Genomic DNA, 19,263 nt, shown 5'->3' with positions numbered 1-19,263 from the left:
ATATTAACTCAGCAAATTTGTGGCATTTGACCAAAACTAAATTTAGGGAACTAAAAATAATAATAATGAAAAATTATAACCAAAATTAATAAATACCCTAATAAAAAAAATTAAGTAACAAATTAAGTCTCTTTAGAACATACTTTGCCAAGTTACTATTTCTGGTCGGTGTAATTAATATCTTTCTAGATTATCGAAAGGTATTATCTGCTTTGGCTTGTCCATTCCATTTAGATGTATTTGTTTCATCTATTTATAAAGCAAATTTATTTTTGAGCTGAATTTTCTATTATTATCTGTCAACACTATGCTAAGATATCACTTCAATCACGCTCTACTTTTCCTTGATTAGTTTCGTAGTGATAATCATATCTACATTTTTGATTGTTACCATCAACGAAGAATGTAATTATTTATAAGCATACATTATACGAGATCTTATTAATTTTAAAGTACACTAGAACTTGATATGAACGAAGTAGCGTACACTATAGAACTTGATCCGTACAGAATAGCGAATATTTGATTTAATAGATGTTCAACGGAAACTCATAAACAGTTGATTTTATAAAAAATAATTTGTATATTTTTATGTTTCATAATTTATATATAAAGTAAAATATATTATTTCATAATAAAGATGCTTGATAATAATTTTTTCATTTGTACATAATATTATATTAAAATGTTCATAATATAGATATTTGATAATAATTATTTTATTTGTAAATAATATTATATTAAAAATTTATAACTTAATGCAATTTGATGTAATTGAACTATTTATATATTAACTTGTTGTTTTTGATTAATTTATTTTAAAATAAAACAATATATTAAATTTTTTTAATTTTTACATTAGTTTTCTATGAATTATTATTAATTTATGATATTATATTTTTAAAAAAAATTGAACTCTCGAAATTTTGATATTTGACTAAACTAAATAAAATTAATATTGTATTTAAAATTGTTTTATATAATATATACTATATATTTCAGTTTATATTTTTATTTTCACCACAAAGAAACAACAACTATTGTAATTAATAATTTAAATTGATATTAAATATAGTGGTAGAATCTATAAATAAAAAATACAAAAAATAATTATTTTTAATTTATTACAAACATAATGGTTAAATATGTAAATAAAATAAAATATTTAATATGATATTCATGTTTCCAAACAATTTTCACTTATTATGTTATCTATGTTTTCAAACAATACCAAAAATACTTCAGTTTTAGTAATATAGATGACTAGTACTTTTTTAGATGGTACTTTGCATATAAAATCTTTTACTTTCGTGGATACTATAGGAACATCCAATATTTCATAGCTTTTGTTACGCAAACTCTGTAGGCAAAATTATGCAAAACGAGGAAGATGAGATACAAATGGAAAGAACACCTCTTCGGATAATAATAGTTTTCTTGTTCAAGAACTGGACATAGCTCTAATTAACTAGTAATTATCCATTCAATCATATATTCACTCATATAATAATTAGCCAAGCAAATCGGTTCAGACACATCCAATCCAAGATTTTCTTATATATTCATAAACACGATATTCATTTCCATGATACGGTATATTATATATATATATATATCGGAAAGAAATTAGAGAATCGAATAATTTATAAAACCTACAAGATAGCCTAGCCCTGATAGCAGGGTTTGTTAACTTCGCCGTTAACAAGGTCTGCAATAATAATAAAGTAACTAAGAAAATTAGGCATGTTCAGAAGAAAATAATTAGGCGTGAGAAACAGTGGTCCTTCGTTTTTTCAGCAGCCTCTGTATTGTTTATTGTTTATATAACTCCGAGTCTTTGATCCCCCTTCGTTTCTAGAGTGGGGACTTTCTCTAACCCACAAGTCACGACCCGATTAAGCGAAAATTTGTATATATATATATATAATGTGTATGTATAATGTGTATACAAAAATTTGTTACAGTTAGTGAATTTGATATATAATTAACGTTGGATTAAATAAGTTTTATGTAAAATATAGTCAAGTTGATTGAATAGATAGATATGTCGCATCCAGTAATTAACTCAACTGATACAGTAGTTTAAAAACAGTGTAAGCGTCTGCATGTGCATGAGAATGACATTTGGTATGGAGGAACCATTACTCCACTTCCTCGGGACCCACATGAACAAAATCTCTACTCTCAGTTTTCTTTCTCTTAAATAGTGAAATATCTTTTTTTTTCTTTACGAGAGATCTCTTTTAGACCATCTCCAATATTTTCCCTCTTTCTTTCTTTAAAATGAAATAAACTCAAAATAAATTTATAATTTGTTTCAATAGTTTTCCTCATTTTCCCCATACTCTCTCCGTTCTTTTTTATTTGATGTTACACAGCATTGCACATAAATCAAAGAAACTAATGCAATCTCTAATTTAACCTTTTCAGTTACTTGAGATTATTTACAATTCAAAAAGATCCTAAACTTCACCGAGGCTAGAAAAAGTCAATTCCCGTCATTATTTGCATTGAGTCAGTAAAAGTCATATATATTGATACAAAAAGCACTAAAACGTCATATATTACCGAACAAAGGAAGTATTATAAGATTTTAGATTATACTCATTTATTTTTAAATTTTACAATTTTACCAAACTTTAACTTATAAAAACTAATTATTTTACCAAACTAATTTCTTTTAACTTTAACTTATATAGTTAAAAGAAAATATAATTCTACTATTACTTTGTATGTCGTTATTTACATTTATTATAATAATAAATTATAAATTATATTTTAATAACTAATTATTGGTAATTATATCTTAAGAAGTTTAATCAGTATATACATATTGGATATAAAATTATAAAAGTTATGTTTTGTGTTAAATTTTTGTTTATGCATAAAATAAAAATTGTTAAAAAGTAAATGATCATTATGTAAATAAAAAAACTTGACATCAAAATGAGATTATGAATAGTATTTTTTTCAAATTTAAAGGAATGTTGTTCATATACTCATTTTTCTCAAAATGATATACCGTTAGAGATGAATTTTTTCGTTTTTTTATGTTTTTCCTCATTTTGACGCGCACTTTTGGAGATACCATTAACATTCATTTTCAATGGTGAAATATCTTGAATATTGAGAAATATATACTCCTTCTATTTCGTTATACTTAGATATTTAAAGTTAATGCATATAGATTAAGAAAATAAAGTTTTTTATAAAATTTATTTTGGTTGCATAAAAACATCACTAAATAAAATTAAATTAACTAATAAAAATATTATATTTTGTAGTTAGTCATAAATCTTTAACAACATTAAATATTTGTTGTAAGCCTTTCTCAAAAAGAAAACACTAAATATTTGTTGTGAATAGAGAAAACATTATTTATTGTGAAACAGATAAAAGTTTTAAACACCAGGTAAATTGAAACAGAAAAAGAATTAGGAGACATGGACTCTATAATAAAACGGGATCGTGTGGTACACGATGACAATGATAATTAACTAATCGTGCTTTTCTCTCTGAAACCTAGCAAGAGTGTAGAAAAGCAACGAGCGGGTAAAGTTACAAAAAAAAAAGCAACGAGCGGGTGACAGTCAAAAGACTCGAAACAAACAGTCTTTTCTTTCTGCAATTCTGCCTATGTAAGAAAATGATCCATTCAAGTAATAAATGATTTATTTTGCAGGAGTTATAATGTAGAAGTAAGCCATTTTTTTAAAAAAATAAAACACTATGTCCCCAAATTCACTTTTATTCTCTATTTATAAAGTTCTTTTTTTAAAAAAAATCTATTTATAAAGTTATTTCCATGTTTCATTTTTCTTGTTTGTTGCTCTTGGGAATAATATACAGAATCAAGTTGAAATGTTGAATGGTAGATGTGTGTCGAAGTGCAAATAGATGCCAGAAGAGTGGCAACGAATTTTTGTTTATAGTTACTAGAATACTAAGCTGAAATGAGGCTAAGTGGTTTTAAAAAAAAAAATACGTAAGAGAATATAACTTTAATTGCTTTTCTAAAGTAAGGCTAAATTTGTTTATGTTTTGAAAACCGGACCGGATACCAACTCGGTGTAGCTACTGATTGACTGGTTGGACCGGTTCAACCGGTCAAACCGGGTTTTCTGTCTATGAAACTTATATATATAATTATATATTTATATTATATGAACTTTACTTCTACATATAATATATTCTCTATTCTTTTCTATAATTAACTAAATATAAACAATAAACATAAATCTAACTGTACATATAGTAAAACAAAACTGAATAGTGAATACTATGTAAACTAAAATTGATAAAACCATACTATGATTTACAATAAAAATTATCATATTTATTTATCTTTTATAACTAAATCTCAAATTTTATGAATATGATAAAATAAAGATAGTATATGAAAGTCAAAAATATATTTTTTACATTGTTTCTTAAGAAAATAAAAGATCAATGATAGTTGAATACTAATTATAAAATATTAAATTTTAACTAGTAATAGTTGAAAACATTTAATTATATGTTAATTTTTATGAACCGGGTTTTAAAATTGACCCGGGTCACCGGTTTTACCGGTTTTAAGCCGGTTTTACCGGTTTTTTACAAATCCGGGTTTTAAACCGAACCGGACTCGGCTTCTTCAGCGAGTCACGGTCGAACCGGTTCGACCGGCCGGTCTGGTCCGGTTTTCAAAACATTAAAAAGGAAACACAGGGCTCAAGAAGCGACAATAACTCCTCGCCTTTAAGCGTTATATTTGGGAAAAGTAATCTATTTGTATTAATCCCAATGTTCACATTCCAAATGATTAGACTTTGGGCTAGTGAAGTCGCGAGTTTTTTGTTATTTGCATAGATAATCGATGTTATAAAGATATCTGGTACGTATGGATTTGTAATGATCTAGTTAATATGCACGAATAAAGTTTGAGAAAATGTCACTTCCCCTTTTGCCCACTCCCTCTCTGAATTTCTCATTCATGAATAATTGCATCTCCCTTTTTTTTTTCTTGGATAAAACTGTTTTCATCCTAAAACTCAAACAATATAAATAATTCTTCTAACAAAAATTGAATTCATATAAAACACTTTTTACTACCATACTAATAGCTCGTCGGTGTTGTATCTCTCCCTTTTTCTTCTTTTCTTTTGATTCATTCTTGTATATCATGAATTTTACATATTATTAGACATGGTATAAAAATGTTTTATATATATATATGTTATGTTTTGGAGTTTTTTTTACCATATTTACAGTTTTATGTATGATTTTGAGTAAGTGATGATTTACTGATTTTGGAGTCTTGAAGATAAATATAGAAGAAATTTGTAGTTAACCATTAAACCAGTCGAACATATCAATATTTATAGTCAACCATCGGTTGATGGATATCGTTTGTTGTCGATCGACGGTAAAACGCATAAAACCCAACTTGGTTTTTAAACAATTTAAAGCCCAAGTTTTCCATATTTACAAGAATATTTCTGACCGATTTTAACATAATATATAAATGTTCTTTCATTATTCTAGGCAACAGACATTTTTATACTTTCTTATTTTTACAGCAAAACATATTTAGGATTTTTAATAGTTTGGAGAAAAGATGTAAGATTCTTTTAGAGTTTTGTATTGCAACTCCAATTTTTCTAATTATTCTATTTATGCAATTTATATTTATGATTATGTTGTTTTTACTATGTATATACAATAAATTTAAATTATACAATGGATATGATCCCAAATTTCTCTTTTATAAATAGCAAATACATCAGAATTCCAGTTTCACTCTTTCGCTTTCCCTTTGATATATATTTTTCTAGTGCGCAGCTGTGAACATTCTTCTCAAAAAAAAAGTTGTGTCCACTTCTAACAAAGAATGACTTAAATATTCTTTCTATTTTAAATTGTATATAGTTTTAATTAAAAGCACTAGTATTAAGAAAGTAGTTATTTATTCATTTAATATATTCAACCAATAATAAAATAACTAATATAATTTAATTGATCACACACTATTCAATAAATACAAAAGTTGCATTGAAATGTTAAATGTGAAACTATTTTTTTGCTAACACTACTTAAAATATAAAACAGAAAGGGTATCTTATCACATTAGTCAACTCTCTGAGGCCTCTGGCTGCCATGAGTGTCATCCATATTTTGTATAATTCTCAAGCAGTTAAAACATACTACTAGAAATATCAATAATGGTAGATCATATTCGACGCTCTATTTTTATTTTGAACATTCCACATCAGCTTTTTTACATTTATTAATTCAGCATATATTTAATTTAGTTTTGCATACAATAATTTTATTTCAATTTTCATAAGATAGATTTTTTGTTTTAAATTAAATAAAAAAAAAAATTATGAACAAAATTTTGGTTTGAAATAATTGGTATGAAAAAAACAAAAAAAAATATATTTGATATATATAATCGATTGTTTATAATATAAATAATAATTATTTGATATATAAGATACGAGATCAATTGTTTATAATATAAATAATAATTAATTGATTAATACTGAAATGGCACACCAGAGAAATGATATACTTGTGTACACTGTATTATGAGTGGACATAACTTCTTCGTACTCGTCATTTACTCGTTACTTAATCTATATTTGATATATAAAATCGGATATTTGGTTTGACCGATCTGAATACCAAGCAGTTTATTTAAATTACTTATAAGAAAAAAACAAGTATCAAATATCTAAATTCTAATAACTACTTTTCGTTGTTTAGTTTGTTATTTATTTTGTTAATAAACAAATATACATTTTCCTAGATCATATTAAAATTACTTATTTATATTTCTATTTTGATAAGTGAATTAACCATAAGTTATATATCTACATAAGCATCTTGGAGTTTTCTCCTTGTTATATCTATATTTTTCAAATTGACTAAAACATAAGAAAATAATGAAATATTTTTATAAATGATAATGTTATTTAGGGGGTGATTGTTTACCCATGTTGAAGTTTTTTTTACTTTAATTTTGAAAAAAAAAACATTTTGTAAACAATCAAATATTTAAAGAAATAGATTTTCTATAATTTAAAGTAGTTAGTTTTTCAAATAACTGTCATTTTCTAAAGAAAAACCAAAATCCCATTTTTTATTTTTTTTATAACAAACAACACATTTTCTTTTTCTTAATTAAACGTTTGGTTACATTTATGTATTAATATACGAAAAATAAATGAAAATGCTAACTACTACAAACTTATAAGTTTTGGTAAATAGAATTTGTTTAACATATATAATACATATTTGTTTAACTACTATGCCATTCATGTTTTTTCAAAATCTAAAATTTACTGCAAAATTAAAAATTGAAAATTAAAAGTAAATATCCAAAAATTAAAAATCAAAAACCAAAAAAGTAAAATCTAAAAACCATCCAAAATATCATTACCTTAATTTTGAATTCTAACAAACTATTAAATAACTTACTAATAATTATCAAGTATCTTGCAAGTAATTACAAGTTACAAGTAACAAAACAAGTATATTGCAAGTCCATCATTTTTAGCAAAATAATTTAAAGCACAAATATTCATTTTTAGCAAACCAAATATAAATCCAAAATTTTAGTACTCCCGCAAGTCAAACCGAGTACCAAATATAGCAAAACTATATAAGTTATCGGTTTGTGCCTACCCCTACATGTATAGACTCTGCATTAAACAGTCTATACAATATAGATAAACATACACCACGAATAATTGAGGACTTAACGTTGATTATTTAATTTAGTTGTGTATATAAATAATACTCTGCTTACCATCTGCAACCTTTACGCGTTTAATTAAGGCCACAGATGCACTATACATACCAATACAAGATAATCTTTTTTGTTTTTTTCAAAAACTAATACAAGATAATTTAAGCCATGTTGCACTGAAACAAACCAGCGAATCTATAAAAAGAAATACAAATATGCGGGTACTATCGGCGTTGCTAATCCTCATGTCACTCAATCCAGACTTAGATTAAATACATGATTTTAAAATGTAAATTTAGAATTACAAAAGAGTATGTATAAAGAAAAACAACACCAAAACACAAACAAAAAGGGTAAGAGGGGAGCGTTTTCTTCCGGTGGAAAAGGAGAGTGTAAAAGCCGACGGTGCATACGTGGCAGCATAGTCACCGCTGGATTGTGAACACTTGATGATCAACGGTAGAGATATATTTTGGGCGATGAGTGTGTGTGGAAAACAAACAAAAAGAAGAGAGAGAGAGAGAGAGGGAGAATTTAAGAAGAGGGGAAAGAGTCAGAGAGGAGCATTAAGGACATGGCGGCGTTGCAGAACGCGAGACAGAAGAGAAACAAAACTCTCTGATCGATCAAATCTCTCTTATGCCGACAATCCAACTTTCCACACTTACAAAAGCTTTATTCGATTTCTAAACAAACCCGACAGCTACTCTATATGTTCCTTGCATTAGTCTCCTCTTCTTCTTCTCACTCCAGTCGGAGAGAGATAGCATAATATCATCTTCCTCACAAATTAATCGTTTCTTCTTGTGGAAAGATTAGCATGTGGGAGTGTTGATTAAGTGGGAAAAGAAAAGCCCTTGAAATTTGGTAATATATGGCTGGTTGTGTCCGACTATGGCAGGCTTTTTCTCGCTAGGCAACGGCATAGGAGTAGACGGAGGAGGAAGCCGCCAAGACACCACTACTACCAATAGTAATAATAATCCATCTCCATCCGGAAACGAATCTTGGCTCTGGTGCAGAAACCCTAACTCAAACACAAACGCAAACGCAAACGCAAACACTGGGTGTGGTGATATCGCTCCGTCTTACAAAGGAACACTTGAGTTATGGCAACACCCAAACAATCAACAAATCATTTTCCAGCAGCAGCAGCAGCAAAGGCTGGATCTCTACACTTCCGCTGCCGGTTTAGGCGTTGGTCCAAGCAACCGGAGCTTAATTGAAACTTCCGGCGGTGGAGCCTCAGCGTTAATGATGATGAGAAGTGGTGACGGCGGTGGCGGACCAAGCTGCCAGGACTGTGGGAACCAGGCTAAGAAAGATTGCGCTCACATGAGGTGCAGGACTTGCTGCAAGAGCCGAGGCCTTGAGTGTCCCACTCACGTGAAGAGCACATGGGTTCCTGCCGCCAAACGCCGGGAACGCCAACAGCAGCTTGCCTCCTCTCAGCAACTGCAAGGTGCTAGCGAGAGCGTTCCTAAACGGCCGAGAGAGCATTTCCCAATTCCACCAAGATGTACTTCCCTTGTGTGCACTCGTGACACCTCAGGTATCCCATAATTTCACTTTCTGTATTTTTTTTCCTTCCATGCGTTCAAATAAAATGGTAAAATGAAAGCATTGTCGATACCTTGATTAATTTCCGTTTTTTCAACTGCAGAAACAGAAACCCTATATTGTTTGGTCAGCTTTTTTCTTTTTGTTTTTTTCATTTTCGAGAAGAACAAAAGTTTGTACTAGTTTTCTACTTTTTTTTTTGGTTTTTTATGAAGATAAACACTGTGTATGAGTAAAACTGGCTCTTGGATTGACAGCAGCATACTGTTCTCACCGATTTTGATATTTGTGTTTTTATTTGTTGGCATTAAATTAAAAATCTTTTTATGAAAAGAACTCTTTTTTTTGTACTCTATGAAAAAACTTTTTTAAAAACAGTTTATATAAAACAAACAAATCTTACATTAAATTTATTTCTCCACATGTAATTAAACATTTGATCACATAATTATTTTTTCACCTAGGGCTACAGGTTGGAAATTTTCCGCCGGAAATTAGCTCATCTGCAATATTCCAGTGTGTGCGCGTGAGTTCGGTGGACGAGGGAGAAGATGAGTATGCATACAAAACAGCTGTGAGTATAGGCGGTCACATTTTCAAAGGTATTCTCTACGACCAAGGTCCGGCCGAGAGAAGCTCCTCGGGCGGTGGATCTCAGCCGTTGAATCTCATAACCGCAGGGCCATCGGCATCCTCGTCAAGCGCAAACGTGAGCTGCAACAATGGAGTCGCTGGCTCCACTTCAGATCATTATATTGATCCTGGCTCACTTAATTATCCTACCCCCAACAACAGTTTCATCACTGGTACCCACTTCTTCTCTAACCCTAGATCTTGACAGATCGTAGCCATTTAATTCTTACAGTACAACTAGGGTTTTTTCGAACGGAGGAAGAGGAGGAGTTTATAACGTTAATCAGTGTCTTTTAAAGATTAATCTCCCAATCCTGATAATGTTTCTATTTTAGTATTAAATCGCTACCTGTCTTTTACTACTATCTCATGTTCAATTTCTATTAAAAGAAAGTTAAAGTTCTCTATTATCCGCGTAATTTTTTTACTTTTACAGTGTTTTATTTGGAAGTACCTTGTATTATTCGAGTATAATATAGTCCAGTTAAGTTACAAAAAAAAAAAAAAAATAGTAATAATAATATAGTCCAGTTTTTAAGTGTTAAAAAGTCAACGAGTCTGTATCTGTGAAATCTCAATCAACAGCTTTCCAGCTGGCAGTTTTTAACTCTGATCGCTAAGCTTAGCCTTATTCTTTTCAACTTCCAACTCAAGATGTTTATTTTGGACGTCAGATCTTAAATTTAAAGATGTTTGTATAAGGTCAGTTAATTACAGATGTAATTTGCATCTGGAAAATCATTTAACGTTGGAGTATATATATTGGTATTGAGTTTTCTTTGGGTTTGGCAGAACAATCACAGCATAGGTATATGTATGTGGCTACTGTTTGTCTATATGGTCGTATGTATATCCCCTCGTATTTAAATGTAAGCCGGATTTAATTGATGCCACTATGTTTTGTGCGTTGATGTAATGTCAGTACACTTCCATTTGGAGAGAGAGAGATGACTCAGATGAGACGTTCTGCTTACTGAACCAAACGTCCACGTATATTAATGTTAGAAAGAATTACACTGCGAGACAGTTTTAAGTTTTTATATCACAATAAAACAGTTTATGCTACATACACATTTTTTTCTAACTTTAACACATGTTGTTCAGTTTTTCAAGTTAAAACATAACTATATTGTTAATAGTAGAACCCACTTTCATCTCTTTTTTATCTCTTTAATTAATTTCCGTCTCTCTCTTATCTTCTCTTTTTTTTCTCTAAATTTTTTTCATCATCTTCATTTTAAAATCTTTGACTTCCATTTTTTTTCAAAAGATAATTTTTGCAAAATTCAGATTAAGCCACAAATACATATTATAGTGACTGATTTACCGTCACAAACCATATATATATCCTTTTTCTACATAGATCTCCTCTTATGCATATCTCAAATCCGATGGGAAGCCTCAACGTCGTGCCCCCAGCCTCTCTTCTATGGTGTCCCAAGAGGTCTTCGTGCTGGTATCAGTCTCTCTTCGTGCCTCCGGTGCACCGTGAAGAGAAGTCGCTGCTGCATCCGAAATTAGAGCGCCATTGTTGAACCCTGAAATTAAGTTTCTTTAATTTTCATATGTGGTCCTTGTAATTTTAAATATTTTCATCATTGCCCTAAAACTTTCAGATTTGCAAATAAGCCCTCTTAAGTTAACCTAAAACTTCTATATTTGCATTTTAGACCTTATAAGATGAATCAGTGTACATTACTCGGTGTACATTTTAGACCCTAAAAGATAAAATTATTAAATATCATAATTTGAAAAATGTACAAATGAATCGGTATACATGTATCATTTCGTATAATATTGTACATGTGGAAGGTAGAATATATGTGTACACGTTGATAATATTTGACACTGAATACCTTTCAAGTATCATTCAAAATTTAATTTTTCATTTTTAACCAAACAATATGATTTGTGGTTTTAGTGGAACAACATGATTTTACTGTAGTTTGCTTTAATGATATACAATGTAAACAAGTGAAAATGTGCACATATACACATATAAACATGTACACATGTTCATATATGCACATATAAACTATAACAAGATACTCAAAATCATCAGATATCATAACTTGTGCAGTGTACAAAGAACAATGTACATGTGACTTTTTATAAAATATTATACATGTGGACAGTAAAAAATATGTGTACACGTTGATGATACTTGCGGTGTTAATAATTCGCTTCCATCTTGATTCAATTAAAAGTCTAGTTGTGAGTATTGTTAGGTTCTAATTTTACCCATATTTCTTGCGTCTATATCTTCACACGGAGAATTTATGAGGGTGGACAATATGTAAGGAAGAAAGGCTGAACACCCTTATGTACATGTGGATATGTAAACCAATGTTTAGCCAAGTCGCACACATCCTTTTGTACATGTGGACATGTAAAACGATGTACACATATATATTATTAAAACATTGTACATGTGGAAATTTTTAATGAGTTTGTACTTTTACTAGTCTATAATCTTCTCATCTTTGCAACAATCAAATTAAAATGAATCACATCTCATCTATCATACTATTTAATTGAATAGTTTTGCAAATTTCAAAATGTACAATCATATAAAGTATGTAGTTGTGTACATTCGTTAGTGTACATGTCTACATTAAAAGTTGATGACGTAAATGTGTAGTTGTGTACAACAAATATGGTAGTGTACATGTGTACAACAAATATGATAGTGTACATTAAATTAAAAAATATATATATTCTCCAATTTGCAAAGTTCAAGATCGAATAGAAAACTTCCAGAAGTTCAAGGACTCGTTCGTGTAATCATGGAAAATATGGTCTGTAGTGAAGAGTTAATTTGAAAGGGATATATTTGCAAATCAGAAATTTTAGGAGTAGAAATGAATATACCAAGTTTCAAGGGACCATATGTGAAATAAAATCAAAAGTGGTCATTGTTGTTCATCAAGCTTTCGCGACTAAGAAAAGTCGCACACACTCTTTTGTACATGTCGACATGTAAAACGATGTAGACATATATATTATTAAAACATTGTATATGTAGAATTTTTAATGAGATTTGTACTTTTACTAGTCTATAATTTTTTCATCTTTGCAACAATCAAATTAAAAGTAATCACATCTCATCTATCATACTATCTAATTGAATAGTTTTGCAAATTTCAAAATGTGTACAATCATATAAAGTGTGTAGTTGTATACATTCGTTAGTGTACATGTCTACTTTAAAGGTTGATGACGTACATGTGTAGTTGTGTACAATAAATATGGTAGTATACATGTGTACAATAAATATGGTAGTATACATTATATTAAAAAAATATTTCTGCAATTTGCAAAGTTCAAAATCGAATAGAAAACTTCCAGAAGTTCAAGGACCCGTTCGTGTAATCATGAAAAGTCTGGTCTGTAGTGAAGAGTTAATTTGAAAGGGATATATTTGCAAATCAGAAAATTTAGGGGCATAAATGAATATACCAAGAGTCAAGAGACCATATGTGAAATAAAATCAAAAGTAGCCATTGTTGTTTATCAAGTATTCACGATTAAGGAAAGCGGCGTCGGAGAAGCTCAAACTGGTCACAACTATCCTTGCAGCTTTGAGAAGGTGATCTGATGGTGATGATAAAAGAAGATCCACCATCAATTTGTGGCTGTTTCTGATGTATTTCTGCTTCACACATATCTGGGAAGCAAAAAAGAGAAAAACAGATAAGTTTGCATTGATTTTTTGGATCTGCAATAAAAACAAAAGAGAAGATGAAATTATGATAATAAAAAAAATAATGATTTGCACGAGAAAATGATTCAAAGAGTAAAAGAAGGAAAAAACTAAATAAATTTCTGAAGAGGAAGAAGAAATAACGAGGTCATAATCACATAGAGAAAATAGAAAGATAATGCAAGTTGTAAAGTATGGGTCCTACTAGTTATGTTTTAGTTAGAAAAAAAGAGATCAAGTTAAGAAAAAGTGTCTTAGGAGTTGAAACTGCCTTATACTGTAATAAAAACTCATAAACTGTTCTAGGATGTAAAAAACTCTTGATGTTATCTACCATTTTCACTACAACATCGACATTTTTTTAATAAAAAAGTCGTATCATTAGAGCAATCTTAACTATAAATATCTAAGAATGAATACCTAAAGAATAAAATATTATTATTTTGATATTGTCGATAAATTACTAAATTTTATTTTTATTGCAAAATTAAGGTTTTAATTGGTGATCATACTTGCAGGAAAAAATAATGGTGGAATTTATATTCCTTTATGTTGATTTTTTTATCAAATTAATAATATATGGATCCTATTCTGTTCCTTTTATTTCATAAAGAATGAAAAAATTACAAAACGAAAAATCCTTCTCTAATACTAATGAGGTACGTATTGAACATAAATTCATATAATTTATGTTTATTCTTCTCCCTAGCTGGAATTTCATTCATTATTTTATTCCTTTTTCGTTCATATAAACTGTCACTAATTAAAGCCTAAGTCAATGGTAAACTAACAAAATAGTTAAGGAGTTTTTAGAGAGTATCTTAAACATTTATCTGAGATATTCTTACAAGAAATTCTATCACTTCTTTTATTTCGAAATTTTTACTATTATTTTTATTTTGATATTTTATGGAATACTTGAGCATTAGAGGTGTTTTTACACATTTTCACATCGCACTATGCCTTGTTTGGCCACATTTTAAGGCCCTCGCTTATACTACAATTCCCCAAAAGTCCGATCTTGTGTTTCTCTCGATTCCAAAGTCCATCCACGTAAATATAAAAGGCAATTTTCTCAAATAAATTTTTAAAAATTTTTGTCATAAAAATAGCACTCAAATAATAAAATAACCAAAATAACATATTTTTGTTTTGAAAATTTTAATATTTTTTTGTTTTTAAATATTTGAACACATCCTTAAAACTCCATCACTTAACTCTAAATCATAAGTCTTAAATTAATTTGCCCAAAAGTTATAAATGAATATTTATCTTTAAATAAATTTTTTTGGTCATTTTTTTCATTGCGATGCTATTTTTATGACAAAATTTTGGTTTGATGCTATTTTATTTTTTTCTCAAATATAAATGTACTTACGCGCCAATCTAAATCTAATGGGAAAATTCCTTAAAAATACACAGACTGAATTTCTTTTGCTAAAAAAATACACGAACTTTTTTGGCTTCCCAAAAAATACACAAACTAATTTTGATTGTCCATAAAATACACGAACTTTTGAATTTTGAAGGTTTCACACCTCGATTTTAACGGTGTAAACAATGACTAACAGAATAGTAAGACGCCGTTAGACGCCGTTAACTCTGAATAAAAAGTTCATGTATTTTATGGACAACCAAAATTAGTTCGTGTATTTTTTTGGAAGCCTAAAAAGTTCGTGTATTTTTTCAGCAAAGGAAATTTAGTATGTGTATTTTTAAGAAATTTTCAAATGGAGTTTGGATATTTCATATCCTATTCAGATGCTAAATATCTGGACCCAATACAGATCCAAAATTTTATATTTGTAAACTTTCGATTTGGTTTTGGACCGAATATTTTCGGATCAGTTTCGATCCAAATTTTTGAATCCGGCTAAAATATCTAGACCTAATCTTGACATTTTAGCCGGATTCAAAAACTTGGATTGGAACTGACCCGAAAATATTCGGTCCAAAACCAAACCGAAAGTTTACAAATATTTGTTGGATTCAAAACTCTTCTACTTGAAAGAATTGAAACCAAAAAGAACTGATACGAATAGACCTGAGCCTAATAAAATCGATACGAATAGATTCAATCCGACAAGATCTTTCTGCTAACAATTTTGTTATTATTTTTGCAATATTTTTTAGTTTTTTTTTTGTAACAGAAACATTTTTAATTAATATGAAACTTTCAATGTAAAATTTAGAGTTGTTTGTGAATTTTTAGATATATATGATAGATTTCGACTAAATTGGACTAAACAAATATTTGTAAACTTTTGGTTTGGTTTTGGACAAAATATTTTTGGGTCAGTTCCGATTCAAGTTTTTGAATCCGGCTAGACATTAATTCGGTCCAAAATCAAACCGAAAGTTTACAAATATAAAATTTCGGACCTGTATCATGTGATAGAGAATGTGTTTTTTTCAGGTCTTTGGGTCGGGTTTGGACCGTTTATTTCCGGATCTGGATTTTTCAGATCGAAAATATCTGGTCCAAAACCAAACCGAAAGTTTACAAATATAAAATTTTGGATATGTATTGGGATAGTTAGCCTCTGAATAGTATATGAAATATCCAAACTCCATTTGAAAATTCCTTAAAAATACACATACTAAATTTCCTTTGATGAAAAAATACATGAACTTTTTAGGCTTCCCGAAAAATACACGAACTAATTTTGGTTGTCCATAAAATACATGAACTTTTTAATTAGAGTTAACGGCGTCTAACGGCGTCTTACTATTCTGTTAGTCACTGTTTACACCGTTAAAATCGAGGTGTGAAACCTTCAAAATTCAAAAGTTCGTGTATTTTATGGACAATCAAAATTAATTTGTGTATTTTTTGGGAAGCCAAAAAAGTTCGTATATTTTTTCAGCAAAAGAAATTCAGTCTGTGTATTTTTAAGGAATTTTCCCAAATCTAATATATGTCTTGTGTGTGAACGTGGATTATGTTGTTAAGCACTTACCTGGAGAGAGAGAGGGAAGAGTGATTTTTGCAGATTATGGGGGTGAGTGGAATGAACAGAAAAGGAATAAAAATTGGTCTGCGTCTTCATTTCTGCAGGCATACATGTTTGGACCTAAAAATACCTCTTTCCATAATTTATTCCCTACCCTCCCTTTCTCATCATTCAATATATGTCACCTCAAGAACGCCATGATGATAGTTAGATTAGATGCAATCCACACTAATTTGAATGATTTATTTGGTTGAGAAAAAATAAATGGTGCATGGGGATGCATGTGAAGACTGTCCAGAGATATACACAAATCATGCGTTATTTGTGATATTACATTACTAACATTTTTAAATATACGTAAATCAATTGGTCGCATAACTCCATTAAACCTAAACCCACCATGTTTCTGCTGATTTGATACCGAGCTTTCCTCCGTACAACCTCACACCTTGTCTTCCAAATCGTCTTTAAGAAAAAGTTAATTGCTTTTTTTTTTCTTGATAAACAAATATATTCGTTGTCAATAATTTGATGTTATTGTACGTTGAAAGCATTTTGTAGACGAATGGTGATTAAAGAACTACTTTCAGTATCACAAGGCAAAAGTGGGGTCTTGAAAGAATTTTCCTTTTTCCAATCAGAGAGTGACACGTATAAGAGACAAATTTACAACTGGCATCATTGCATTTCAGGGGGACAAAACAGAAGCCTTTAGTTAGGACCACACAAACAACAGCATGAAGCTTTCCAAAACGAATTTTATAAAATGTCTCACCATAAAATAGAAAAAGTAACAATACTGTTGGGCCTTATTTTTGTACCGAAACCAACTTTTAGTAACTTTAGTTCATCCCGTTCTATAGCTGTAAACTGGGCGAGTCCACGTCCATTAGCCCGTATCCATTTGTCCATTTATTGTTTGTGGACAAAGAGTGACCATGTCCATTAGAACCATGTCCATTAAGAACCATGTCCACTAAAACCCATATTTTTATGGGTTGCCATAGAGTCCATAATAGACCATATAAGAAAATTTTAGATTTTAATTTATAAGCCTATAATTATATATACAAGTTCATAAAATTAAAATTAATCCATAAATACAACAATTTTGGTTTTGGCAAGAAAACTTGATTTAGCGGTTTTAACGGAAAAATTCGATTTTACGATTTTGGCGGGAAAACCTGATTTTCTGGTTATGGCGGGAAATCCCGATTTTGCGGTTTTGGTAGGAAAACTCGATTTGCAGTTTTGACGGGAAAATCGATTTTGCGGTTTTGGCCGGAAAACCCGATTTTATGGTTTTGGCGGGAAAATCCGATTTTACGGTTTTGGCGGGAAAACCCGATTTTTTGGTTTTGGCGGGAAATCCCGATTTTATGGTTTTGGCGGGATAACCCGATTTTACGGTTTTGGCGGGAAAACTCGATTTTCCGGTTTTGGCGGGAAAACCCGATTTTCCGGTTTTGGCGGGAAAACCCGATTTCTCAGTTTTGGCAAGAAAACTTGATTTTACGGTTTTGGCGATTTTACGGTTTTAGCGGAAAACTCGATTTTCCGATTTGGCGGGAAAACTAGATTTCCCGGTTTTGGCGGAAAAATCCAATTTCTCTGTTTTGGCGGGAAAACTCGATTTCTCGGTTTCGGCGGGAAAATCCGATTTTACGGTTTTAGCGGAAAACTCAATTTTTCGATTTTGGCAGGAAAACTCGATTTTTCCGGTTTTGGCGGAAAAATCCGATTTCTCGGTTTTGGTGGGAAAATCCAATTTCTCAATTTTCGCGGAAAACCCCGATTTTACAGTTTGTGCGATTTTACGATTTTGACAGAGAAAATTCAATTTCCCGATTTTGGCGAGAAACCCGATTTCTCGGTTTTGGTAGAAAAACTCAAATTTTTTTAAACCCTAGATTTTTTTTGTCCATTGGACAACCCATGTCCATGAAACCCAAAACCCATAAAGACCATTTTTAAATGGTCATCCATATTTTGTCCATTAATAACCCATGGAAAAAATGGGTGTGTCCATATTAAGTCCATTTAAATATGGACGTGGACGACCAATGGACGACCCGCCCATTTGACACCTATATCCCGTTCCACTCATGATTGCAAACACGCCACCACTGACCGGCTCAAATTATTTCTGATTATAATGTGTTAAGATTCTCAGTCAATATAATTTGAATATTGTTTAATTAACTAGAATCTTATATTTTGAAAAAAAAATCATTGAAAAAGATGTTACAGTAGAAATCCCAAAGCCCAAATGGTAAATGGTTTTTGAACGAGAAGACAGGATCAATAGGCCCAAAAATAAAAGCGACACGGATTACTCTTGATCAAATTCGTTTCGAGCGCAAGCAATACATAAGCAATGTGAATTCAAACAAAATATCACACTCTTCACTGATTACTCTCTTTAATCAAATTCAGATTCAAAGGGATTGAAAAATATGGGCAATAGGACTTGGACTATGGCGTTCTGCACGAATGCCATACACCTAATTCGTCAGAACTACATGAACTGCATGGTACCAGCAAAACGACGACGTTCGCCAGTCGCCAATCATCCTCGTTTAGAACAAAGAAAAACATTTTCTCTGAATTTGTTAATTATTCTGGGCTTGTATTCTTAAACATGATCTATAGCCCAGCCTATTGTGACGTAAGGCCTA

At 30.4% G+C, this 19,263-nt stretch overlaps 1 protein-coding gene across 1 annotated transcript; it reads left to right on the top strand.

Annotated features, from left to right (window-relative positions):
* The first annotated feature begins 7,976 nt into the window (after nt 1-7,976).
* Nucleotides 7,977-10,335, top strand: LOC108811642 (protein SHORT INTERNODES). Its single transcript, XM_018583726.2, has 2 exons — nt 7,977-9,287; nt 9,760-10,335. The coding sequence occupies exons 1-2, from the start codon at nt 8,630-8,632 to the stop codon at nt 10,131-10,133; spliced, it is 1,032 nt and encodes a 343-aa protein (XP_018439228.1). The 5' UTR covers nt 7,977-8,629; the 3' UTR covers nt 10,134-10,335.
* Nucleotides 10,336-19,263: the final 8,928 nt, after the last annotated feature.

The sequence above is a fragment of the Raphanus sativus genome, chromosome 6, assembly GCF_000801105.2.
Source record: "Raphanus sativus cultivar WK10039 chromosome 6, ASM80110v3, whole genome shotgun sequence".
In the NCBI taxonomy this organism is placed as follows: domain Eukaryota; kingdom Viridiplantae; phylum Streptophyta; class Magnoliopsida; order Brassicales; family Brassicaceae; genus Raphanus; species Raphanus sativus.
This window is presented reverse-complemented; position numbering and strand designations above follow the sequence as displayed.

Coding starts and splice junctions, on each gene's coding strand:
- LOC108811642 (XM_018583726.2), top strand. CDS start 8,630: ATGGCAGGCTTTTTCTCGCTAGGCAACGGCATAGGAGTAGACGGAGGA. Junction 9,288..9,759: donor GTGCACTCGTGACACCTCAG/GTATCCCATAAT, acceptor TTTTTCACCTAG/GGCTACAGGTTGGAAATTTT.